General features: G+C 27.8%; 1 protein-coding gene across 1 annotated transcript; it reads left to right on the top strand.

Annotated features, from left to right (window-relative positions):
• The first annotated feature begins 69 nt into the window (after positions 1 to 69).
• LOC135926847 (uncharacterized) lies at positions 70 to 26,951 on the top strand. The gene is made up of 3 exons (XM_065462777.1): positions 70 to 961; positions 26,426 to 26,568; positions 26,730 to 26,951. The coding sequence occupies exons 1-3, from the start codon at positions 70 to 72 to the stop codon at positions 26,949 to 26,951; spliced, it is 1,257 nt and encodes a 418-aa protein (XP_065318849.1).
• The last annotated feature ends 924 nt before the right edge of the window (positions 26,952 to 27,875 follow it).

Raw genomic sequence — 27,875 nt, 5'->3', positions numbered from 1 at the left:
ATTATTGATGAGGCCACAATGATGACTAAACACGCTTTGCGATGCATTGACCGATAACTTAAAGACATTATGAAAAATTCCCACCAATTTGGCGGAAAAGTAATTTTATTAGGTGGTGATTTTAGACAGACTTTACCAGTAGTGCCTAAAGGCTCCAAAGTCGATATTATAGAGTCCTCTATAAAAAGTTCATATTTATGGATTCATTTTAAAATAATACATTTGATTGATAATATGCGTATTTCATCAGATCAAGTTGATTACAATGCTTGGTTACTTAAAATTGGAGATGGGCTATCACGCAGCAATTCTGATCTTCCTACAAATAGTGTTGAAATCCCACCTTATTTTCTTGAAAATGATTCATTAATAAAATGTGTGTATGGTAATTCTATAGAAATTGCTGATATAGATAGTCTTTCTACTAAAATAATATTAACCACCAAAAATAAAATTGCACTTACCCTCAACAACGATATCATTAATATAATTTCAGGCCCTATCAAACATTATTATAGTGCAGATTCCATTGAAAGGGATAATAAAGATGATATGATGAATTTTCCACTAGAATTTTTGCATTCACAAACTCCATCCGGTATGCCACCTCACAAGCTAACACTTAAGGTTGGTACAATTGTTATGCTATTACGCAACTTGAGCCCAAAGAAAGGACTTTGTAATGGTACCCGTTTAATCATACGACATTTACATATTAATTTTATCGACGCTGAGGTATTGACAGGCACTAATAAGGGTTATCGAGTTTTTCTCCCACGAATAGATCTAGCTCCAAGTGACTCTCAGTTACCATTTACTTTAAAAAGACGACAGTTTCCTATAATTCCCGCTTTTGTGATTACAATAAATAAAAGTCAAGGACAAACTTTTGATCATGTAGGCTTATTCCTCCCTGAGCCCGTCTTTGCCCATGGACAACTATATGTGGCTCTTACTAGATGTAAATCTCAAAATAATATGAAAATTATGAGTTTGCCATCAGAATTACAAGGAAAAATGTTAAAAAATGATAAAACATTCACACAAAATATCGTATATAATGAAATCGTAAATTCATAATTTGTAAGAAATTTAAAAAAGTCACCAACTTTGTTATTCACCATCAAATCACCAACTTTACATCATCTTCAAAAACTAAACCACCTTGAGCAAAGAAAAGAGAACTTCTTCACCATCGCTAAACCATCTTCCTCACCAAAAACAGTATATTCTATTTTATAATTTCATTTTACACGTTTTATTTAAGGTTATTTACAGCAAACTACGAGCATGAAAATCACAACATCATCTTCAAAAACGAAACTACATTGAGCAAAAAAAAGAGAACTTCTTCACCATCGCTACCAACAACAGTATATTCTATTTTATAATTTCAATTTCCACGTTTTATTTCAGGTTATTTACAGCAAACTACGAGCAAGAAAATCACAACATCATCTTCAAAAACGAAACCACCTTGAGCAAAGAAAAGAGAACTTCTTCACCATCGCTAAACCATCTTCCTCACCAACAACAGTATATTCTATTTTATAATTTCAATTTACACGTTTTATTTCAGGTTATTTACGGCAAACTACGAACAAGGAAATCACAACATCATCTTCAAAAACGAAACCACCTTGAGCAAAGAAAAGAGAACTTCTTCACCATCGCTACCAACAACAGTATATTCTATTTTATAATTTCAATTTCCACGTTTTATTTCAGGTTATTTACAGCAAACTACGAGCAAGAAAATCACAACATCATCTTCAAAAACGAAACCACCTTGAGCAAAAAAAGAACTTCTTCACCATCGCTAAACCATCTTCCTCACCAACAACAGTATATTCTATTTAATTTCAATTTACACGTTTTATTTCAGGTTATTTACGGCAAACTACGAGCAAGGAAATCACAACATCATCTTCAAAAACGAAACCACCTTGAGCAAAGAAAAGAGAACTTCTTCACCATCGCTAAACCATCTTCCTCACCAACAACAGTATATTCTATTTAATTTCAATTTACACGTTTTATTTCAGGTTATTTACGGCAAACTACGAGCAAGGAAATCACAACATCATCTTCAAAAACGAAACCACCTTGAGCAAAGAAAAGAGAACTTCTTCACCATCGCTAAACCATCTTCCTCACCAACAACAGTATATTCTATTTTATAATTTCAATTTACACGTTTTATTTCAGGTTATTTACGGCAAACTACGAACAAGGAAATCACAACATCATCTTCAAAAACGAAACCACCTTGAGCAAAGAAAAGAGAACTTCTTCACCATCGCTACCAACAACAGTATATTCTATTTTATAATTTCAATTTCCACGTTTTATTTCAGGTTATTTACAGCAAACTACGAGCAAGAAAATCACAACATCATCTTCAAAAACGAAACCACCTTGAGCAAAAAAAGAACTTCTTCACCATCGCTAAACCATCTTCCTCACCAACAACAGTATATTCTATTTAATTTCAATTTACACGTTTTATTTCAGGTTATTTACGGCAAACTACGAGCAAGGAAATCACAACATCATCTTCAAAAACGAAACCACCTTGAGCAAAGAAAAGAGAACTTCTTCACCATCGCTAAACCATCTTCCTCACCAACAACAGTATATTCTATTTTATAATTTCAATTTACACGTTTTATTTCAGGTTATTTACGGCAAACTACGAACAAGGAAATCACAACATCATCTTCAAAAACGAAACCACCTTGAGCAAAGAAAAGAGAACTTCTTCACCATCGCTACCAACAACAGTATATTCTATTTTATAATTTCAATTTCCACGTTTTATTTCAGGTTATTTACAGCAAACTACGAGCAAGAAAATCACAACATCATCTTCAAAAACGAAACCACCTTGAGCAAAGAAAAGAGAACTTCTTCACCATCGCTAAACCATCTTCCTCACCAACAACAGTATATTCTATTTAATTTCAATTTACACGTTTTATTTCAGGTTATTTACGGCAAACTACGAGCAAGGAAATCACAACATCATCTTCAAATACGAAACCACCTTGAGCAAAGAAAAGAGAACTTCTTCACCATCGCTAAACCATCTTCCTCACCAACAACAGTATATTCTATTTTATAATTTCAATTTACACGTTTTATTTCAGGTTATTTACGGCAAACTACGAACAAGGAAATCACAACATCATCTTCAAAAACGAAACCACCTTGAGTAAAGAAAAGAGAACTTCTTCACCATCGCTAAACCATCTTCCTCACCAACAACAGTATATTCTATTTTATAATTTCAATTTACACGTTTTATTTCAGGTTATTTACGGCAAACTACGAGCAAGGAAATCACAACATCATCTTCAAATACGAAACCACCTTGAGCAAAGAAAAGAGAACTTCTTCACCATCGCTAAACCATCTTCCTCACCAACAACAGTATATTCTATTTTATAATTTCAATTTACACGTTTTATTTCAGGTTATTTACGGCAAACTACGAACAAGGAAATCACAACATCATCTTCAAAAACGAAACCACCTTGAGTAAAGAAAAGAGAACTTCTTCACCATCGCTAAACCATCTTCCTCACCAACAACAGTATATTCTATTAAATTTCAATTTACACGTTTTTTTTCAGATTATTTACGACAAACTACGAGCAAGGAAATCACAACATCATCTTCAAAAACGAAACCACCTTGAGCAAAGAAAAGAGATTAATCTCCTTTTTTAGGTAAAATTTTCTATATTATAAAATTTATTATATTATATTTTTTATATGGCTACAAATGCATATGTGTTGTAACCCGATAATCATCAACTCTTGAAGTATAAATATTTATTATATTTTCTTATAATTCATATCTTTATCTCTTTTTTTCTATTTCTTCCTTCTTATTTTCATTCTTTTTTTCATTTCTTTGCTCCCCTAAAATCCATCTCCTACCTTCACGCGGTGGGGAGTGAACAGTAATTCTGACTAACAGGAGCTCTGGTAAATAATGTTAGTATTTAGGGTGCTAATAAGAGATATTGTTTCATTTTTGTAATTTAAAATATAAATTTCGAAATCACATCTCATAAAAAGGAAAATGTCTGATTCATCCATCATCAAATAAAGGTAAAATATATTATTCATCAATCATTGAATAAAAAAGACAATTCCTCTCTCTTAGTTTTAATGGGTTGGAATTGGCCTGAAGTAGGAGGGGGAGGGGTAAAAAGAATTATCGTAAAAGAACGAATAAAATTCTCATCCCCGTCATTTTTGACGGGTTATCAACTAGTAATTATAATAAACATTATGAGTGTAAAAATTGTAACGAAAGACATTACAATAATAAGGAATAAAATAATTTAGCGAGATTTAACAATAGAAATAATAATCATAATATCAATTACAATAAGTATCGATATAATAATGATAATAATTATAAATACAATAGTATAAAAAATAATAAAGTAAAAGTAAAAAAACCAATCAATATAAAAATAGAAGTAAAAAAACCAATAGTGAAGGATAAGCCAATTGATGTAGAAATAGTATATAGTTCTTATATCGTAGTGATATTAATAGTAAGTCGTATGAAGAGTGGAAAACGACTAATGAGTTTAACAAGAGACAATTTTGTAGAATTAACGCAGAAAAAGTAGACATTTATAAAACAAAAATTGTAGAAAAGTTAGAAATTAAAACTAAAAATTTTGAAATTACGTCGGTAAAAATATTAAAAAATGATATAGTAGAAACGTTTATATGTAGTTATATTAATCACATAGTAAAATTTGAAGAAATAATAATAAAAGAGAAAAAATGTTATAATATAAATAATTTAATTAATATTGATAAAGATTCTAGGAAATGCAAAAATTTTAAAAAAGTAAAAAATATTACGTGTAAAAGTAGGAATAATGTTAAAAGAAATAGGAGTAGTGTTAGGAGAAAGGATGACAAAATTAAAATTGAACATATAAAAGAATTCTTAATGAAGGAGAGAATAAAATTGTTGAGAATAAAATTTATTTTTAAAAGTTTGAAATTTGATTTTAAGGAAATTTTTATAAAAAATTTTATTAAACTAAAGAATAAAGGAGTTAAATTCAAATTAAAATAAAAAGAATAAAAAAAGTACGTAATATAAAATTTTAATTACTTCATGGATCAAAATTATTAATATAACATGTAAATTAATACTATAATATAAAAAATTTAAACAATACTAAAACGCGATTCTATAATCAACATTTTATGATGATTCTTATATTCTTATATTCGATATTGGATCGATTCTTATTATTTTTAATTATTCTTGATTGACTAATAATAATGATAATAATAACGATGGAGGGCAAACGAGCAATCAAACAAATAACAAAGAGACGAAACGATCATAACAAACCAAGTAATGAAAACAAGCCAACGATAAAACGTGACAAAAGCAAGACAACGATAAAAGATGAAATCAACAATTACTTATGCAACAATAAAAACATAGCGAAAATGACAAACTAATCGTACAACGGACGAACGAGTTTTAGAGGGGGAAGAAGTCAATAAAATCGAGATAAAAATCTTAGTGTCAACTTCAACATACGATACGATCGATAGATACAATGAAGGGGGAAACTAAAAGAGAGGGAAATGTTGTATTAGGAAAATTATCTAAATTTAAATTAACTTTGAAATTGTAACTTTTAAAATTGTATAAATTATCACTGTGGGATATTAAAGATAAAAGGTTATAAATTTGAACATTAACTTTAAAGTATATTGTGATTATGACTTTAGGTTGTTAAAGTTTAATTTGTTTTTATAGATATATACAGTCGTGTTTTTTGTTAATTATTAGAGTTAGTTGTAATATTATGTAATAAAATAAATATTGAATAAAATACGTTACTCGTTTTCAAGTTGTAAATTTATCGAAACAAATGTCTTAAAATATATAAAAATTCACTTAAATAATAATTGCCTTCTGTATAATTTATTAAGGTTGTAACAACTTTATTTCCTCCATCTCACTATCTGTATATCCTGTATTCGATGTTGAAATGTGGGCGTATATCTTCATCTTTCCTTGATCTTGCACCGTATAACTTGTCGTTAACTTCAAACCCTTTGTGATCACTTTACTTGTTCCTCGATAAGGCAACGGTGGCCATACGATTTCCATAGAATTTGTTTCTGGACTCCAATTCATTTATTCTATGATAATCTTGGTGCATCTTTCCCGAATTTTAATTAAATTAGATATAATGTAAATACGACATATAATATTCCAATGTTTGTATTGTGCTTTAATTTTTTGATTTAATTTATGATTTAATTTATTATTTAATTATATCAATAGTTTTATAATTATATTTTACTTTCATTAAGATAAATAAATTAAAATTACTCACTTTATAAAAAATTATATTTGATATATTATATTATTTAGTAATTATATGGATCTATTATTGATAATTATAATAGATTTCACTGGCTTATATTCCATTTTAAAAAACATTTTTGGTTCATTTTTTATATATATAAATGCTTTTTTCCAAAAATGTATAAATTATGATGAATAGTTTTATAAAAAAATATCAACTTTTACATTCTTTCTTTCAAATTATTGTTTAAGATATATGCATTCATTTTTGAGGGTCAGGGAGTGGGGAAAGGCGACTAAGGGGGAAATTTTTTATTATCTTAAAATAATATTTACAAAAAGTGATAAATATCTGAAGGGGGGGGGATTTCCTCTTGCCCACCAACCCTGGCTACGCCTATGTTTCACTTATTAGATGCATCTGTTAGAATTGCATATGTATGCCGATCTTTCAAATCATCAAGAAGTGACCTCCTGGATTCAGGTTCTAAAACATTGATGATAGCCTTGCTCATTTTTGTTCTACAAGTAAAGTTTTCATATATCTCGGAGGCGTTAAATATTATGGGGAAAAGATTCTATTCATATTGTAATGATAAGTAGCCCTATGAATGTTGTACTACATGATAAGTGTATACCATTGCCACAACTGTAGTTGCATCTGTATTTCTTATTTTTGGAATATTTTTGTTTTGCAATAGATGTAGATACACTCCTCTGCACTGATTATAATAATAATGTGATTGAACTATAATAAATAAAATAATTATCATTGAAATAAGAACAATATTATCTTATTATGTATTTAAACGTGATACGTGATAATTAAGCGCCAATTCCTATAATGTTATACACAAATACACGATAGATTCCAATTGCGGTAGTATTGCGGGACTTTCGTTTTTACATTACGTGATAATTAAGCGCCTATCCCTATTATGTTATACAACACACACAGGGTAGATTTCCAATTGCTGTAGTTTGGCGGGACTTGCGCATAAAATATATTTTTTACAAATTAAAATAGTTTTTTTTATATAAAATTAATATGTTTTAATAAATCAAGATGCTATTTAATAATAAAGATAGTATTTAAAAAAATTTGTCTCCTACTATAATTAACTATTTTATTTTAAAAAATAGTTACTGACTTTGTATTATAAACTAATTATTATAAAAATAATAGGCGGATAACTAAATATTCAAAATCCCGGCCGTAGGTTGGCACTTTGCGGGCCTTCGGCCTGAAAAAAAATTTTTTCAGCAATTTTTATATTTCTACCACAATTTTCATATTTCTCTCGTAATTTTCATATTTCTCCCGCAAAATTCCAATTTTCTCCCGCAATTTGAAAATTTAAACCTGGCAACCCTGTCCCCATGAACTAATAATAAATTTTTTTGATTGCCCTCTGAACGATTTCTTTTATAATTCTATTAAGTAATATATTGATTTAATTCTATTAAGTAATATATTGATTTAATTATATTATTTAAAAATTATAGACTATCTAAATTTTTATTAAATGAATACTATTTTAATTATTAGATTAGATTAATACATATAAATTATATTTTCACCATGTCAGCTTGCAATCAAATTCTGTGTTAAAAATAGAATAGCAATAACACTCACTAAAAATTAATTTAGCATTATTGACTTTTATCATTTTAATTATTATACAATCCCAATTAAATAATATTCATTTATTAATTGAAAATTAAGAAATTTAATATGTAATTAGCCGAGTTAAAAATCACTAATCAACTATATTATTCATTTTTAAATTTAACTACCATGCCTCTCCCTAATATTTTCAAGGTTTAAATAAGTATAAAAGATTTCTTTATAAAAAGTAAGTAGATTTATAGTTTATAATCCTCTATTATATAAATTGTTTATAAAATATTAGGTAAAATGCCACTTTTACAGACGTACTTGACATATAATATATTACAGTTAATATTTAATATATTTACATGCTTTTGATAATAAATATAAGAAACAATAAGCATTCAATTCTTTAACGCCATCTATTTATTTAAAATATTACATGTATTAAACATCTTATTATTCATCCCACAATGGATGTAATTAATTAGATATCTTTTCCTCTCTTTTTTTACGTGTTTTAAGGAAAGCTATTTTTTTCTTCTTTGAAAAACAGTTTTGAGTATATTTTTGATATTATTACAAATTATTATTATTTTAAGATATAATATACCAACTTGAGGTGGTTGCGACAATAATATATAATATCTTAATTTCATCATATCACTCTGGTTTTTATTTTATAGTTACAAAATTGCATAATTTCTTTTAAAGAATTTTAGTGCTTTTGTTTTATCAATTTATCTAACATAATAAATTCTGATACTCGTTTACATCGTGAGTGTCATGACTATGACTGCAAATTAACCAGCATCTATTATTTGTGTGGCTATGTAATTTAAGATTATTAATACAGCTGCTAAGAGCATATGATTGCATATTTTAGATAAGCAATAATGGTCAACTGTGTAGTCTTTTATATATCATTAAAAATGGAGGATAATCTATTAGAAATTTAATATCTCACAATAATATTCTCGATTATTTATCTAGCTTCTATCATGTCATCTAAGAGGAAGCTTTAACCACCTTGTAGTTTTATGATTTGAATTGGTCGTTTTTATTCTTTTCTTCAAGAATTGTTGATTTGGTTAGGCCTATAAATTTTTCCTTAATAGTCGATTCTATAAAACATTGTCTAAAATGGTATCAGATAGTTTAATTAGTTTAATAACCTTTTGTCAATATAAGTTGCTAAGAATTATATTTCCTTATGTGGTTTTTAAAAATCATTATCAATTGAGGCATATGTATGAATTAATTAACAATCTTTTTTATCACTTGCAATTCTCTAGACGAAAAATTTTTTTATATCATCAATCGAAAATATTTTATACTGTAATAAATAGATTTTATATTAAAAAATATTTTTTAAAAATGTCTTGTATTATTTTAATTATTTATATGCTAGTTTATTTTGTATGCATAATATAATACAGTACAGGGTTTCCCATTCAAAAAAGGAAAAGTCCCAATCAAAAAAAGGAAAAGTTTCAATCATAAAAGGAAAAGGTCCGATCAAAAAAGGAAAAGGTCCAAACAAAAAAGGGAAAGTGTCAATCAAAAAAGGAAAATTCCCAAAAAGAAAGGAAAAAGTCCGATCAAAAAAGGAAAAGTGTCAAACAAAAAAGGAAAAGGTTCAATCAAAAAAGGAAAAGTGTTAAACAAAAAAGGAAAGGTCCAATCAAAAAAGGAAAAGTGTCAATCGAAAAAGGAAAATTCCCAAAAGAATTGGAAAAGTGTCAATCAAAAAAGGAAAATTCCCATTCAAAAAAGAAAATCGTAATTTTTTTAAATTTTTCTTAAATTTTTTATTATTTTTGTCATTCCTTCTTATTTTATTTCTAACTTTTTGCAATTTCTTTACTTTATTTGTATCTTTTCTCAATTTATTTTTCTTACTATAATTTTTCTCAATTTTTTTTCTTCTCATTTTTGATAATTCTTTTGTATTTTTAAATAATTTATAAATTTGGGTCCATTTTTTTAACTATTGCATTTTTTTTTCATCATATATATGTCCTAATTTTTAAAGGGATCATAACTATCCGGGATCTTCACGGGATTTAAAGGGATCCCTTTAAAATTTCAATTTTTTTAAGGATATAGAACTATACGGCATTATCACGTTTGAACCATGATATAGAAGGATCTTATTCTTTAAAAGCGTTTTCCGCGCATTTCGTTTTTTAATTTTATTGTTATTCATTAATTTTCAATGTTGTTTTTTTTGGCCTTATGAAATAAGATATGTCTAATATAGGGAATCAATCGATAGCTAATCAAAAGATCTATTCAACTGGAAGTCAATCTCTCCCCTATAATGGGCGGGTCTAGGTCTTGGGGGGTCAGAATATTTTTATCACCACAAAATATCGATATGGGTATCAAATATAAGCTAATTTTAATATGGTTTGACTGAAAGTCTTCATTCTTGGTCTTGATGGGTATTACTTGGCCTGGGGGGGGGTGGCGGGGGGTTGTAAAAAATAAAATTTTTTGATATGGGTATCAAGTAAAAGCTAAATTTAATATCGTTTGACTGAAAGTCTTCATTGTCTGGATGGGTATGACTTGGTCTGGGGGGTAGGGGTAGGAGGGGGGGTATAAAATTTTTTTTTTGATATGGGTATCAAATAAAAGCTAATAAAATGATTTTTTTATTGTAATAATAATAATCACTCATAGAGGGCGGGTTTAGGTCTTGTGGGGTCAGGAATATTTTTATCACCACAAAATATCGATATGGGTATTAAATAAAATCTAATTTAAATATCTTTAAAAATTATTCATTTTTTGTCTTGATGGGTATGACTGTCAGGCCCTCAACATACAGGGTTTCCCATTCAAAAAAGGAAAAGGTCCAATCAAAAAAAGGAAAAGTTTTAATCTTAAAAGGAATATTCCCATTCAAAAGGAAAATCGTAATTTTTTTAAAAAAATTATAAATTTTTCTTAAATTTTATTTATTTTTGTCATTCCTTCTTATTTTATTTCTAACTTTTTGCGATTTCTTTACTTTATTTGTATCTTTTCTCTAATTATTTTTCTTACTATATCTTTCAATTTTTTTCTTCTCATATTTGATAATTCTTTTAAGTATATTTAATTTACCATAAATTTTTGGCAGACAACATTTTTATTATAATTTTTTACATATCAAATTATTTAATTACAATTACGATATATATTTAATATAGTAAGAAACAAAAATTTATATTAATCATTAATAATTTCTCTCCTTCTACATTTTAGAATATAGGTCTCCATATTTCTAAAATAATTTTTGTCATTTTCCTCAGATATTCCTCTTTCTCCATATTCTATATAACGAATTAATTCTTCCTCGTTACTAAGATTTTTATTTCTGACATGAAAAAACACATTCTCAATAGGATTACGGACTGTAGGGTGGTAAATATTTCAATGTATGTCCTTTTCTTTCGATCGATTCCCTAATTGAATGATTGTGATGAAATGGAACATTATCCATTACAAAAATCATATTAATCATGTTACATTCTTCAAAATGATTTAATATTTCATTTATAAAGTTGCTAAAATATATAGCATTGCTAGGGCCATCAAGAACTTCGAATCTAAATATTCCTGCAATTGTGAGAGCTGCAATGATAGTATAATTTATTGTCTTTATCCCTTTAACATTTTTAATTGCCTTTTTATTTATTTGTGAATATCCATATAATTGCCTCATTGATAATGAAAAGCTTTCATCGATAAATATATTGTTTTCTTTCATATATGCTACATCTACAAACCAATTCGCGTATTCTTTGTGAATCTCTATATTTGATTCATTATTTTCTCTAGCTGAACGTAGTGATACTCTTTTAAAGCTCTATCTAAATCCGGAGAGTAACCTTGATACCGAATTTTTTATATTTCCACATCATATCTTTCTTTAATCATTTCACATAACCTTTTTAAGGATAAAGTATAATCCAAATTTATACAATTTAATATATATTCCTTCTGCTCTTGATTTAATTTCTTGCGTGCACGTGAACCTCCTTTGGGCAAGCTATATTTTATGCCGTTTTTGAGATGAGAGTATTTAATATTTGTCACTGTCTTATAGCTTACTTTAAAACATGATGCTATATTTTTGATAGTATTTTTTTTTAACGCGTCAATTATTAGAGCTTTTGTTTCACTGTTATTTTTCTCCTTTTTACCATATCTTCATAATTTTATTTTTTAAAACAAAAAAATTTCTTTTTAAAGTATATACTCAACAAATGGAAGTGAAAAAAAATTAAAATCCTTTAGATTATAACATTTACCTCATTTAATTTTTCATAAATCAAAATAGTTTAAAAGATAATTCAAAAAAATTATTTACTTGCTAAAAAGTATAAATGCGTCTTGAATAAATATTAAAATTTCAAAAATTTTAGAATTTTAAAATGATTATATTTTATTAATTTACATATCGTTTGGTATTACAGTTCAAACTTATTTATTATAACCAAACGAATAATTTAATATTGTAATTATAAATATGTATGTAAAAAATAGTCTGCCAAAAAAAAGAATATTATTTAAAAAAAGAATTATCAAAAATGAGAAGAAAAAAAATTGAGAAAAAATATATTAAGAAAAATAAATTGAGAAAAGATACAAATAAAGTAAAGAAATCGCAAAAAGTTAGAAAAATAATAAGAAGGAATGACAAAAATAAATAAAAATTTATAATTTTTTTTAAAAATTTACGATTTTTCTTTTTTGAATGGGAATTTTCCTTTTTTGATTGACACTTTTCCTTTTCTTTTGGGAATTTTCCTTTTTCGATTGACACTTTTCCTTTTTTGATTGGACCTTTTCCTTTTTTGTTTGACACTTTTCCTTTTTTGATCGGACTTTTTCCTTTCTTTTTGGGAATTTTCCTTTTTTGATAGACACTTTCTCTTTTTTGTTTGGACCTCTTCCTTTTTTGTTTGGACCTTTTCCTTTTTTGATCGGACCTTTTCCTTCTATGATTGAAACTTTTCCTTTTTGATTGGGACTTTTCCTTTTTTGAATGGGAAACCCTGTAAATGACAAAATATGAAATTAGAGTTAGCAAATTTTAAAAAAGTATAATATATTAATATAAAACCCGGCCGAAAGCCATTAGGGATGTAGAGGGCTTCGTCCCCCATAATTTTTTTTTTAGTTGAGCCACCTGATTATAAAGGCTAGCGACGCCCAAGTCACTTACTGATTATTTATATTAAATTTATTAAGATTTTTATACAAAATTTAATAAATAATACCCTTATAACGTAAATTTTATCAAATTGGCTAGGCTCAATATCTAAGCAAATAGTCCATTGCATTATATAAAAATTCACTTTACTTTAAAATTTGTTTTGTTAGAATTTAAAATATTAAAAAAATTTTTTTTTTTTTACCTTTTACAACCAAATTAATCCAAAAATTTTATCTTACAAAATTTTAAATTACTTTACAGATTTATTTCAAGAAATATTTACAAAAAAATTGCGTTGTGTATACATTAAATTAAATAAAACAAAATTTTTACCTATTATCCTAATGAGTATAATTTATTAGGAACTCTGTCCTAGAATTTTGTCTTTTAAATATTTACCTTAATCAGAATTCAGATCCTGGTCTTCACGGTCAACAATAAGGGCCTCGCTAGCCTTTATAATGTCAAGGGGCTCCAACTAAAAAAAAATCTTTATGGAGGACTTCGCCCCCCATACTCCCATTTTTGCGGGGCTCCGGCCGGGTTTTATATTAATATATTATGCTTTTAAAAATTTGCTAACTCTAAACAATTATTCCGAATTTCATATTTTGTCATTTATTATATTTTGCAAAAATAAACTAGCATATAAATAATTACAATACAAGACATTTTTAAAAATAATATTTTTTAATACAAAATCTATTTTTTAACAGTATAAAATATTTTCGATTGCTGATATAAAAAAATTTTGCGTCTAAAGAATTAGAAGTGATAAAAAAGGTTAATTAATTCATACATATGCCTCAATTGATAATGGAAAAACCACATAAGGCTATATAATTCTTAGCAAGTTACATTGACAAAAGGTTAATTAATTCATACATATGCCTCAATTGATAATGGAAATACCACATAGGGCTATATAATTCTTAGCAAGTTACATTGACAAAAGGTTAATTAATTCATACATATGCTTCAATTGATAATGGAAAAACCACATAAGGGTATATAATTCAAGTTACATTGACAAAAGGTTAATTAATTCATACATATGCCTCAATTGATAATGGAAAAGCCCCATAAGGCTATATTATTCTTAGCAAGTTACATTGACAAAAGGTCATGAAACTAATATAACTCTCTGTTACCATTTTAGACAATGTTTTATAGAAGGACTAATAAGGAAAAATTTATAGACCTTACCAAATCAACAATTCATGAAGAAGAGAATATAAATGACCAATCCAAAATCATAAACCTATATGGTGGTTAGAGCTTCCTCGTAGATGACACGATGGAAGCTAGATAAGTAATCGATTATTGTGAGATTTTAATTTAAGATTATCTTCAATTTTTAATGATATATAAACGACTACACAGTGGCCCCTACAACGGGGGGGGGGGTCCGAAGCAACTGCTTCAGTAAATTTGAGTGGGGATACTTTTTTTTTTAAATTTTCTTTATAATTTAATTCTTTTACTCTTTTGTTACATCCATCATGATCAAGTGATTTCTGGTTTATAAATGTAATAATGAGACCCTCCCCCCCCCCCCAACTTAATATTTAATTTAATATATATTGACGGAAATTTTTCTACTTATTTTTTTAAGCATAATATGAATAGATAGTAGTATTCATATTTTAATTTAAATATCTTATCTTCCCTCCCTCCCTTTTTTTAGGAATCAAATGATCCCATCAATATTGTTGGAAAAAGAATTTACAAATTTATAATTGATAAATATCTAGAATTAGGAGCTCTTCAACCTACACATTATTTATTCCCCAAAGATAATAATAATATCCTTTAATGAAAGCTTTTATGAAAAAACTAATATTGACAATAGCAAAATTGCTAGAAATTGGATTACTTATCGTATTAAAATGAAAAAAGTTTTTTAGACAATATAATGGCCCTTATTAAGCTTATTGCAGATTCTGAACCTGTACTAAAAATGTGTATACAAAAAAATGAAGAAGGAAAAAGGGATAAAAAAAATAAGGAATTAAAAATGAAATTATATTCAAATCTATTATCATATAATAACATAAATATTCACATTGAAACCATGAAAAATATGGTTATAAAAAAAATTCAAAATGAGATTACATTAAAGGGTGCTTTTCAATCATAGTTGATGGCACATATGATGTTTCGAAATCAGAAGCAATAGCTTTGATAGTAAGATATGTTGAAAATAGTGAGACGCCGAAGCCTGTTGAAAGACTGATTGGTAGATATTGTACGGGAATACCACAGGTCTCGATATTAAGCATAGTATAATATCCAAACTTGGCTCGATGAATTTACCCCTTGAATTTCTAGTTGGGCAAAGTTATGATGGCGCCTCAAACATAAGTGGAAGAATCAATGATGTGCAGGCCTTGATTAGAGATCAATGGTGTGCAGGCCTTGATTAGAGCAGAGTCACCAAAGGCAGCTTTTATTTGGTGTTATTGTCATCGATTAAATTTAATCATTGTTCAATTATGCCAATCAATTAAAGAACTTCGAAATGTTCTAGGAATACTAGATGAGATTTATATCTATTTTAATGGTGTAAAAAGATATGAGGTACTCAAAAATGTTAGTGTAATGATCTAAAAAAATCGCAACGATTTCTACGCATCAAGAATACCACTCGGTAATAGTACCTTATTTATTTAGATTTAAAATGTTTTTTTATTTAGAAGCTGGCTATCGTCATATAAAGCTATTGTAAATTTTTTTTCTACTTTATGATGCCTTGAGGGCAGCTTTAAGAAATTTAAAGGATTCTGAAGATCCTGCCACTTCCACTATGGCTAGTGCTATACTCTTTAGAATAGAAAAATTTGATTTTATCTTATCACTTTGTGTTTTGGCTAAAATATTGTTGATAACAAGTGGCTTGTACAAAATTGCAAACCCTACCATTTCGAAGGATATAGGGTTTGCAATAAATCAAATTCAATTAGCAAAAGATTGCTTAATTTGAGAAATATAATATAAATTATTGTCTTAATTATTTTTTAATCTAATAGATAATAACACTAAATTTTTGGATGTTTTTTCAAAATAACGAGATTTTATGAAGGAGGGAAATCTACCTTTTGATTTTGAAAGTTCTAGACTTCAAACATTACAATCCAAAAAGGAGAGGTATATATACTTTCATCATTAAATATAGAAAATTTTTAGCTTTAAAATAGTTGTGTTTTATGCTGCACTTCCTACAACCTCATGTACTGCCGAAAGAGTCATGAGTAAAATTAAATTAATTAAAACAAGACTTCGTTAAACCATGAAAGATTCATCTCAATAATTTAACCATGTTATCAATGGATAAATATTGATGAAATTATAAATTCGCTTTCTCTTCCTCTAATTTATCTAAATTTTTAATTTAAAAATAATATTTATAAAGTATATAATTTTTGCATTATTTATATTATATATAAAAAATTGATGCAATAAAAATTATTTTTGAAATTTATGGTGTCATAAAATAATTATCATTTTTTCTAGGGGTAGGTGGACTTTTCAAGGGGGTACTTTTCAAGGGGGTACTTTTCAGGGGGATATTTTGCTTCATCAGTGTAGGAGCCACTTCGACTACACAGTTGACCATTATTGCTTATCTAAAATATGCAATCACATGCTTAGCAGCTGTAGTAATAATCTTAAATTACATAACCACACTAATAATAGATGCTGATTAATTTGCAGTCATAACCATGACACTCACGATGGTAACCCATATCAGAATTTATATGTTAGATAAATTGATAAAACAAAAACACTAAAAAACTTTAGAAGAAATTATGCATAAGTCTGGAACAAATATGAAATATATTTTTATTAGTTTATATAAATATAAATATAATAAATTACTTGTATTGTATATACCTTAATATAAAAGCATGGTAATAATTTATTCCAAACAATTATAAGAAATTTATTTATAAAAAGTAAGTAGACATATAGTTGATTTTCTCTATTATATAGAATTAGTTACAAAATACTAGGTAAAATTCCACTTTTACAGACATATTTGAGAGTTAGAGAATATATTACAATTAATAATTTAACAAATTTTACTAATCAATGCTCTTGATATTAAATATAGCAACAATTTGCATTCAATTATTTAACGCCATCTATTTATTTTAAGTAAAAATGATATTAAAATTTAATCTTTATATTATTTATCCCACAATGTCTTTAAAAGATACTTTCTGATGTCGTTATCAATATTTTATAGTTTTCTGTAAAATATATAATTCGCTATATTGGTAAAAATTACTTGATTGTCATTTGATAAAATTAGATATACTGTAAATCTACGACATATATTATTACACTGTTTGTACTGTGCTTTAATATTTTTATTTAATTTATGATTTAATTTTATCATTAGTTAATTATATTTTATTATTAAGATAATTAAATTAAAATTACTCACTTTATAAAAAATTATATATATTATATTATTTAGTAATTTTATTGATCTATTATTAATAATTATAATACATTTCACTTCTGTAAGACTTATCTTTGGCTTATATTCCATTTATTAAAAAACATTTTTGGTTCATTATATATATTTATAAATTTATTTTCAAAATCTATAAATTATGATGAATATTTTTATAAAAAAATATCAACTTTTACATTCATTCTTTCAAATTATTATTTAAGATATATGCATACATTTTTAAGGGTCAGGGAGTAGGGGGAGGACTATATTTTTTATTAGCTAAAAATGATATTTACAAAAAGTGATATACATTTCTGAAGGGAGGGGATTTCCCCTGCCCCCCCCCCCCGCCTACGCCTATGAACCAGAGTGATATCATGAAAGCAATTAAGATTTTATATATTATTGTCGCACCACCTCTAGTTGGTATATTACAGGGTTTCCCATTCAAAAAAAAGTCCCAATCAAAAAAGGGATCAATCATAAAAGGAAAAGGTCCGATCAAAAAAGGGAAAGTTTCAATCATAAAAGGAAAAGGTCCAAACAAAAAAGGAAAAGGTCCAAACAAAAAAGGAAAAGTGTCAATCAAAAAAGGAAAATTTCCAAAAAGAAAGAAAAAAGTCCGATCAAAAAAGTAAAAGTGTCAATCAAAAAAGTAAAAGTGTCAATCAAAAAAGGAAAAGTGTCAATCGAAAAAGGAAAATTCCCAAAAGGAAAGGAAAAGTGTCAATCAAAAAAGGAAAATTCCCATTCAAAAAGGAAAATCGTAATTTTTTTAAAAAAATATATAAATTTTTTAATTTTTCTAAAATTTTTATTTATTTTTGTCATTCCTTCTTATTTTATTTCTAACTTTTTGCGATTTCTTTACTTTATTTGTATTTTTTCTCATTTATTTTTCTTACTATATTTTTTCTCAATTTTTTTTCTTCCCATTTTTGATAATTCTTTTCTATTTTTAAAAATAATTTATAAATTTAGGTCCATTTTTTAACAATTCTTTACGTTTTTTCTTCATCATACATATGTCGTAATTTATAAAGGGATCATAACTATCCGGGATCTTCACGGGATTTAAAGGGATCCCTTTAAAATTATAATTTTTTAAAGGATAAAGAACTATACGGCTTATCACGTTTGAACCATGATATATAAGTATCTTATTTTAAAAGGCGTTTTCCGCGCGTTTCGTTTCGTTTCGTTTTTTTATTTTATTGTTCTTTAATTTTTTATGTTGTTTTTCTTGGCCTTAGAAAATAAGATATGTCTAATATAGGGCATCAATCGATAGCTAATCAAAAGATATATTCAACTGGAAGTCAATCTCTCCCCCATAATGGGTTGGTCTAGTCTTGGGGGGGGAGGGGGGTGAGAAATATTTTTATCAACACAAAATATCGATATGGATATCAAATAAAAGCTAATTTTAATATGGTTTGACTGAAAGTCTTCATTCTTGGTCTGGATATGACTTGATCTGAGGGTGGGGGGGGGGGAGGTGTAAAAAATAATTTTTTTTGTTATGGGTATCAAATAAAAGATAATTTTAATATTGTTTGACTGAAAGTTTATTCTTAATCTTGATGGGAATGATTTGGTCTAGGGGGTGGATGTAGGCGGGTGTGTAAAAGGTAATTTTTTTTGTATGGGTATCAAATAAAAGCTAATTTTAATATCGTTTGACTGAAAGTCTGTTCTTGGTCTTTATGGGTATGATTTGGTCTGAGGGGTGGATGGAGGGGGGCGGGTGTAAAAAAAATTTTTTTTTGATATGTGTATCAAATAAAAGGAAATAAAAATATTGTTTTATTGTAATAATATAATCACTCATAACCTCCAGTTGAATTGATCTTTTGATTAGCTATCGATTGATACCTTATATTAGACATATCTTAACAAGTCCAAAAAAAACAACATTGAAAATTAATGAATAACAATAAAATTAAAAACGAAACGAAACAAAACGAAACGAGCGGAAAACGCTCTTTAAAATAAGATTCTTCTATATCATGGTTCAAACGTGATAACGCCGTATAGTTCTTTATCCTTAAAAAATATTGTAATTATAAAAGGACCCCTTTAAATCCCGTGAAGATCCTGGATAGTTATGATCCCTTTAAAAATTATGACATATGTATGATGAAAAAAAACGTAAAGAATTGTTAAAAAAATGGACATAAATTTATAAATTATTTTTAAAAATACAAAAGAATTATCAAAAATGAGAAGAAAAAAAATTGAGAAAAAATATAGTAAGAAAAATAAATTGAGAAAAGATACAAATAAAGTAAAGAAATCGCATAAAGTTAGTAATAAAATAAGAAGGAATGACAAAAATAAATAAAAATTTAAGAAAAATTAAAAAATTTAAAAAAATTACGATTTTCCTTTTTTGAATGGGAATTTTCCTTTTTTGATTGACACTTATCCTTTCCTTTTTGGAATTTTCCTTTTTCGATTGACACTTTTCCTTTTTTGTTTGACACTTTTCCTTTTTTGATCTAACTTTTTCTTTTCTTTTTGGGAATTTTCCTTTTTTGATCGACACTTTTCCTTTTTGTTTGGACCTTTTCCTTTGATTGAACCTTTTCCTTTTTTGATTGAGTCTTTTCCTTTTTTGAACGGACCTTTTCCTTTTATGATTGAAACTTTTCTCTTTATGATTGGGACTTTTCCTTTTTTGAATGGTAAACCCTGTATATTAAAATAATAGTAGTTTGTAATAATATCAAAAATATATTCGTATTAAAAATTTAACTCAAAACTGTTTTTCAAAGAAGAAAAAAATAGCTTTCCTAAAAACCCTTAAAAAAAGAGACGAAAATATATCTAATTTAATACATCCATTGTGGGATGAATAATAAGACGTTTTATTTTAATAATTTTATAAATAAATAGATGGCGTTAAATAATTGAATGCAAATTGTTACTTATATTTATTATCTAAAGCATTTTTAGTAAAATTTTACTGTAATATATTATATAACTGTCAAACACGTCTATAAAAGTGCCATTTTACCTAATATTTTATAAATAATTATATATTGTAGACATTATGAACTATATGTCTACTTACTTTTTATTTTATAAATAAATCTTATACTTATTTGGATTTGGACCTTGAAAATAATTTTAGGAAGAGACATGAAAATTAAATTTAGAAATCAATAATATAATTGATTAGTGATTTTGAACTCGAATAATTACAATATTAAATTTGTTAATTTTCAATTTATAAATGATTATATTTATTTGATTAGATTATATAATAATTTAAATAATAAAAATCAATTAAGCTTCAACGGTTAATGCTAAATTAATATTTAGTGAGTGATATTGATATATTTTTAACACAAAATTTGATTGCAAGCTGACTTGAGTAGAAATTTTTGTCGCCAATTTCATTAAAAATAAGCAAGAATTTAAATAATCAACCCGTCTTCTCATATTTAGACCTCAAAATAAAATTTTTTTAGATTGTTTTTTGCATTTTATGCTCTTTAACATAACATTTGAACGTGAAATGTGCTTTAAATTAATATTGCATAAATTATGCATATTCCTTTAGTCGTTACAAATCATTTACATTTTACTATAATAATTATATTATATCAATATTACCTAATACATATTCTAATTTTAAAATGAAAGTCATTATTTATAAGTTAAAAACGTTAAAATTCTGAATTTTAAATGCGGGGAAAATTTTAAAATAGTGGGAGATTTCCAATTACATGAATTTTTCAGGAGAGCGATCTCAGCTTGTTTTCATGATTAAGACCTGGCAAACCTGGTCATGAATAACATCACATAGCTATCCTGTATTCTCAAATCTATTAAAGAGATCAGAATTAAAATTTCTTAATTATATGAATTTTTAAAAAAAATTATGGCATAATACTGCATAAAAATATCTAATATTCCAGATAATTAAAATAAAGGTTAGAGTCCATATAATGAGGAAATTAATAATTTTGATTCTTTATAACAACAAAAGATCCCTCATTTTTCAACATCAATTTATTGTGATACTACATAGAAATGTTATGGCAAGAATACCCTGCCCTCATTGAAGGGACTATCGATTTAGACAGAACGTTTTACCAATTAGCATTTAATGGGTGTTCCATTAAAAATTAGGAGGATTTTGCTTTTATATTTCCAATTATTCAAAAAGGTTTAGAAAATTTAAATCTTCTTAATAACTCTCATCTCTAATATCAGACGATGCTAATGCAAATAAAATTGATTATGAAAGTGTTTTCAGAATGGTCTTTAATCATATCATATGCTGAACTTATATTTGCCGTAACTTATAAAAAAGAATTCGACCTATCAAATATTATTTTAATGAAGTTATGGCTGACATAGATTTTAATCAATTATCCTTAAATCTATTTAATTTATCGATTTCTTATTGCATAAACACGTCACAAACATCAATCATATATATAATAATCCATATAAACTTTTATATAAAATGTATGAAATATAATAATATCTTATATAGCATTTATCACATTTCACCATACTCAAGATTTCAAAACTCCTCAATCAGATGATATGGGCTTCCTCGATAGTTGTGATTTCTTCCTCATTGTTGTTTCCATTTGGGAAACATATCCTGTCGACCCTAATTTTTATCAGTCTTTTCCGTTTCGCCGGTTTCTTCACTCTGAATGCTGTCATAACTTTTCCCAGAGTGTCTTCTGGCTCTTAGCGTCTTTTCTAGTGGCAAAATCTCAACTCCTATGTGATCTTATTGTTCTTTTAGCTGGCCCGTTTGTTGCGGTGGGGGGGTGGGGGGGGGGGGTAAGGTGCTGATTGTATTAAAATATTTTTTTAGTAAATAGAAATTTCGAAATTCTCTAGAAATAAACTTTGAGGGCACGCTTGTTAATCGATCCTTTTAAAAAGATCGAATCCCGATCACTATCTTTTCAAAAAAAGAGGATATAGGAAATTATTAGAAAATGTATACCAAAATCAAAAATATTGAATTATATATTCTATACATTTATAGTGAATGCTTAAATAATATCTTCTAAAAATTAGGATATTCAATCGATTTATATTTTCTCTTTTCTTTATATAAATATATTTTGCTACATAATCTTTTATAATCTGGGATCTCCTAGTATCAATGGTACTAATAATCACCTGTAAACATATTTTTAAAAATTAAAAAATTTTTTTTACCTTCATTAAACTAGAAATTTGAGTTATCTTGATATTTTAAATAAAAAATTTTTTGGAATATCTAAATTTGAATTATAGAATATAGTATCCTTAGCAGGCTTGTTAATCGATCCTTTTAAAAAGATCGAATCCCGATCACGATCTTTTCAAAAAAAATGGATTGAAATCTAGGATCGCGGATTTTTTAAAAAAGGATCGCGATCCTTTTCTTATTTAAATTTGCGAAAAAAATTTCTGATCGTTGCAAAATTAACTAATATAAAAATAAATTAAATATGGTATAAATTTAATGTAATTGAATAATATAATATAAGTATAACAATTAGAATATATTTATTTATAATTAAAATTAGCCTTTAATAATAAAATATTTTTTAAATTATTATCATTTAAACATCCACGTCTTTCATTAAACACATGTTTAGCTTTACTAAAAAAGCGCTCCACAAGAGCGCTTGATGTCCAAATGAGCAATTAACTTTTCTTTTACCAACAGATTTTGTGGCAGATTGATATAAGGCCAATTTAGCTAAATTTTCTGTGAATTATTGCTGCCAATATGTTACTGTCATCATACAGTGAAGGAAATCTATATTAAGAAATGATAATTAATTTATGATTAATTAAGTGATCTTTCATATAAATCAGATAGCTGCAAAACTTAGCCCTTATTAACATATCAATAAATATTTTATTAATTATTGTAACTAATTCTTATTATATGCATATTATTATGCTCTTCATAAATAAATAATAAAAACTGTATTTTTAAAATATTTAATTACTTCTAAATGCCTTTTGAGGTTTGAACTACTAATCTTTGAAGGAGATATTTTGTTCTTACATGAAGAGCATTTTGCACTGATCATTGTATAGTTACTTCCATCCTTTTCACATAAAGTAAAATACTTACGTAAATTATGAAATGGTAAAAGATTCTCATTCTCACTTATATCTAGTGTCACATCATTAGTCGATGTATTATGATTATCTTCTAGATCTATGATGGAGGACATTATTAAAACTTAGAATTTATTTATATTTAAATAAAACGTAGGCTATAAATCTCGTTCAAGATAAAATTTAGGAAATTGTTGAAATATAAAATTAGGTGGAATGGAAATTGATAAAATATGATGTAGATATATATATTTTTTTAAAATAATATTTTTATTTAATTTTCAAAATTTTTATTTTATTTATTGCTTTTAAGTAAAAAATTAATTTTTAAAAAGGATCGGGATCGAATATTAAAAAATGCCGATCACGATCGTTAATTTAAGTCAGGATCATATATCCGGGAAAATTAATAAACTGAGGGACATTATCTGACAATTTGTCTAGGCGTTCCAAAAAGTGCAAACTGCGAACCACTTCCTTAACATCATGATGATTGTTACAGACGTGGTCTCTCTCACAACTCGACCTCGACCCATTTAGAATGTGTATCAACTCCAAATAACCATGAAGACGAATCGATAGGTTCCGCGATATTTATAATAAAAAATTAATGACGTGTTTAAATATTTTATGAAAACATTATAAAAACATACATTTGACGTTTAGAATCATGTCCGAAATGGGCAGATTCCATTTTGAATAAAAAAATTTAAGAAATTGCAAAAGTATCATGTCTGATATGTGTCAATCGTGTGTCATTTTTATGAATAGGGTAATAAAATTATATCTGGTGTTGGCCGTCATTATAGCAATTTGCTAAATAATGACCAAATCGAATTAAAATGATATAAGATCGTGGTGCATTGCTTAGTACTTTGGCAGAGAGGTGGGGGGGGGGTACGATTTTTTAAATGTATTGTTAAAAATTATGATATATATATAAAATCCTTTTTTTTTAAAAATATTTAAATATGCAATTTAAAAAATTTCATAAATCTTTCATTTTCACGTTTTCTTTGGGCTGTTTTTTTTAATTTTATTCACTCGCTATGATTCTTATTTCATTGATACATGGACCTGTAATCTATGATATTGTAGGTCCATTAATCTCGATTATCTAACACGATCAAAATCTTAAGATGAAAGCTCATTTCAACCTCGTCAGTACTGCAAGATAAAGCATCTATAGATTTTTAATTTATCGTTAGTGCTGACAGCGTCTACATGACAGGATTTTCACTGGATGCAAACCCCCTTCAAAAACCTTTGCCTACCCCCTAAAAAATTTCGCTGCTTTCGGCGGCGGTGTCTGTCTATTATTATTTTCACCTTTTTAATTTATTGATACTCTTTTCAGAGAATTTATCTAGGATAACTTAAATTAATCTATCTCTACTACCAACTATCGATATTTTATGAATATACAGAATTTATTTTTTAGAAAATAAATTCAATTAAAACCTCCATTATTTACAATGAATTAATTATTATGGCATTATGAGCTTGCTGAAATTTCTAAACCTTTTAAATTAAATTTAAAAGGATAGCAGAAAGTTTTATTTGGAAAACAATGTGTATGATTGTTTGCAATATATAGATTTGGTCGATGAATTGTATTATAATAATTCCATAATAAAAGTATTAATTTTTACAGCAATAAGTTATGTCCTATTTCATCTTAAAATTTAATAGATACCAACAAAATGTTTATCCTACTCCCCATTAATAGAGCCTATTCCCTTCAAAAAATAGGATGCAAACTGTTCCTACCCCTCCCGCTCATGTAGACGCTACACGCTGATAAATTCATTAGTTATTTGAAAAATTATTTACAACATATGAAAATCATGAACATATAAAATAATATTTAAGCATAACATTAAAATCATAAACATCCAATATTATTCCATATTCTCCAGCAATCATTCTAGATCTAGAACTATTTTCCAAAACCATATGATCCGGATATATGATTCCCATATATATCCGCGTGTTAGGTAGCTAATCGTTATAATTACGAATATCTTTATCGAACAATCGTTTGTTATTCATTTATTTTGAATATTTGACAGATTCTTTATTTGCTTTTGTCAAATCGCGCATCTAAATGCTTAGGCCAATTTTTATTTTGATTAAAGATATTCCGAGAATTTCTAAAATAAAAAAAAAATTTGATTCATATTTATTGACATCATTTTACCCTCGATTTCAAAAAATGAATTTTTTTTTTGAAGTAGGATAAGTGGTAGTCATTCAAAGTGGGGTAGGGAAATTACACACTATTTGTAGTTTGTAGATATAAATATATTTTAAAGGTATAAATAACTGATAAAAATTTTTAATTTGTTAATAGATATACTTATCACTCATTTTCAGATAACATTTTAGAAAAGGTTTGCACATGCTCGTAGATATTGTATAGAATACAGTTAGCAATAACTAACTGATTATCACCGGCTAATGTTTATTTGTTATTCCTGGCTTAAATAATCATGATTGCTGAAAGAGTTTAACAAAAATTGTTTGAAGGTTATTAATGGTGGCATTAGTGCATAGGTAGTGTTGTTAATTTGCTTGGTCGTAAAAATTACGACAAAATTGTTTCTCGAGGATCTGGGTTAAAATTATTTTGATGGATGAAGAGCGTGAACCGCCTTTCTTGTAGACATAGAAGCATACGATGGAATCGATAATGATAATGGGCCCGGAGCTATATTTACCAATTGCGAGAAGGGCCCCCACTTCTGCTACAAATACTTCTTTGGCGTTAATGTGGTTGATAGCATGAGGAGAGATGTTAAAGATCAGGTAATTTTTGTTTATTTCGCGGAGGCGGGCATGGCAAAATACCGCACTATGTTGCTAAAAATACGAAGACGTTAGAGTCTGGGTCTGAACTCTCTGGTGGTGACCGCTCGTGTGTGAAGGGAGACATCAATGAACCGACTGAGAGCTTCTGCGATGTTTAGTGTTATTCCGTTGTTGAATGGTGGATATGCAGGACGTCTGTAGATTCAGATGACAATACCCACGAGAATGAACTTACCACGAAGCTGATGATAGATCTCCTCTATATCCCCAAACTGTTGACGTGTGAAGATAATCAAGAAGCTGTAGGAGGGTTATCAATCCTCCATTCTTGGATACCCGAGTCATCTAATAACAGTGAGAAAATATCCGATGAGGACTAAGATTGTTGACTGGCGTTGGGCAATTCTGGCGAAGGTGAAGGAGGTAGATTGTTGTTGCTTCATTTCGATACGCCAGAATGCTGGTCGTCATCGTCGGGTGAGAAAAATTGTCCGCTCAGTTCCCTTAGGTATGTTAACCCTTTGGAGCCAGTCTGGGAACTGCACCGTCTCACATATTCGGGTCGAATGTCTGTTTCCCGGAATGCGGGATTCCTCAATTACCTCGTTTTGTAGCCTAAAAAGGTCTGTTGGGAATTGGCTCGACTGTCTTCGTATTCATAGCATCGAAGGGCTGTATTTTCGCCATGCCCGCCCCTCGAGCCCGACGAAAATTATCTACCTATCATTCAACAGCTCTTAGCAGCCTGAGTGATTGAACCAGATGAAAACGATCAAATCTGCTCACCGCTGTACGTAATCTAATTCCTAAAAGTAACGGCTCTACGGTCATCAACGATTTCTCTGAAGTTTCTAAAAATTTCTTATACAGCCCCTTAAAATTGAAATCGATCCCACTGATGTTCTCTAAACTAGAGAGAGCAAGATTGGCTTGTAAAATCGATATTAAATCGGCCTCAGAACAAGTTAAGAAGTTCTTTGGGGTTAGATTACAAGGGCAATCGTTTAGATACAAGGTTCTTTCCATGGCGGTACCCTTTAGCCCGCATTGCCTCCAGAGCATCATCATAAACGCATGCGCAAATACCGACCGGAAAGCCAGCTATAACGTATACCTCGATGACATCCTCATTTACTGGGAAAACGAGTTTGATATCAAATGGACAACCAGATCCCTAATGTGTACATTAGAGGGCTGGGGTCTCACTATAGCTCTCAACAAATCTGTCTTAAACCCTACCTCAAACATCAACATATTTGGGTATACCTATTAATCTTTTTGAGATAACCATTAGCGCTGATAAT

Source organism: Gordionus sp. m RMFG-2023, chromosome 3 (assembly GCF_954871325.1).
Source record: "Gordionus sp. m RMFG-2023 chromosome 3, tfGorSpeb1-WG-v2, whole genome shotgun sequence".
Classification (NCBI taxonomy): Eukaryota; Metazoa; Nematomorpha; class Gordioida; order Chordodea; family Parachordodidae; genus Gordionus; species Gordionus sp. m RMFG-2023.
This window is presented reverse-complemented; position numbering and strand designations above follow the sequence as displayed.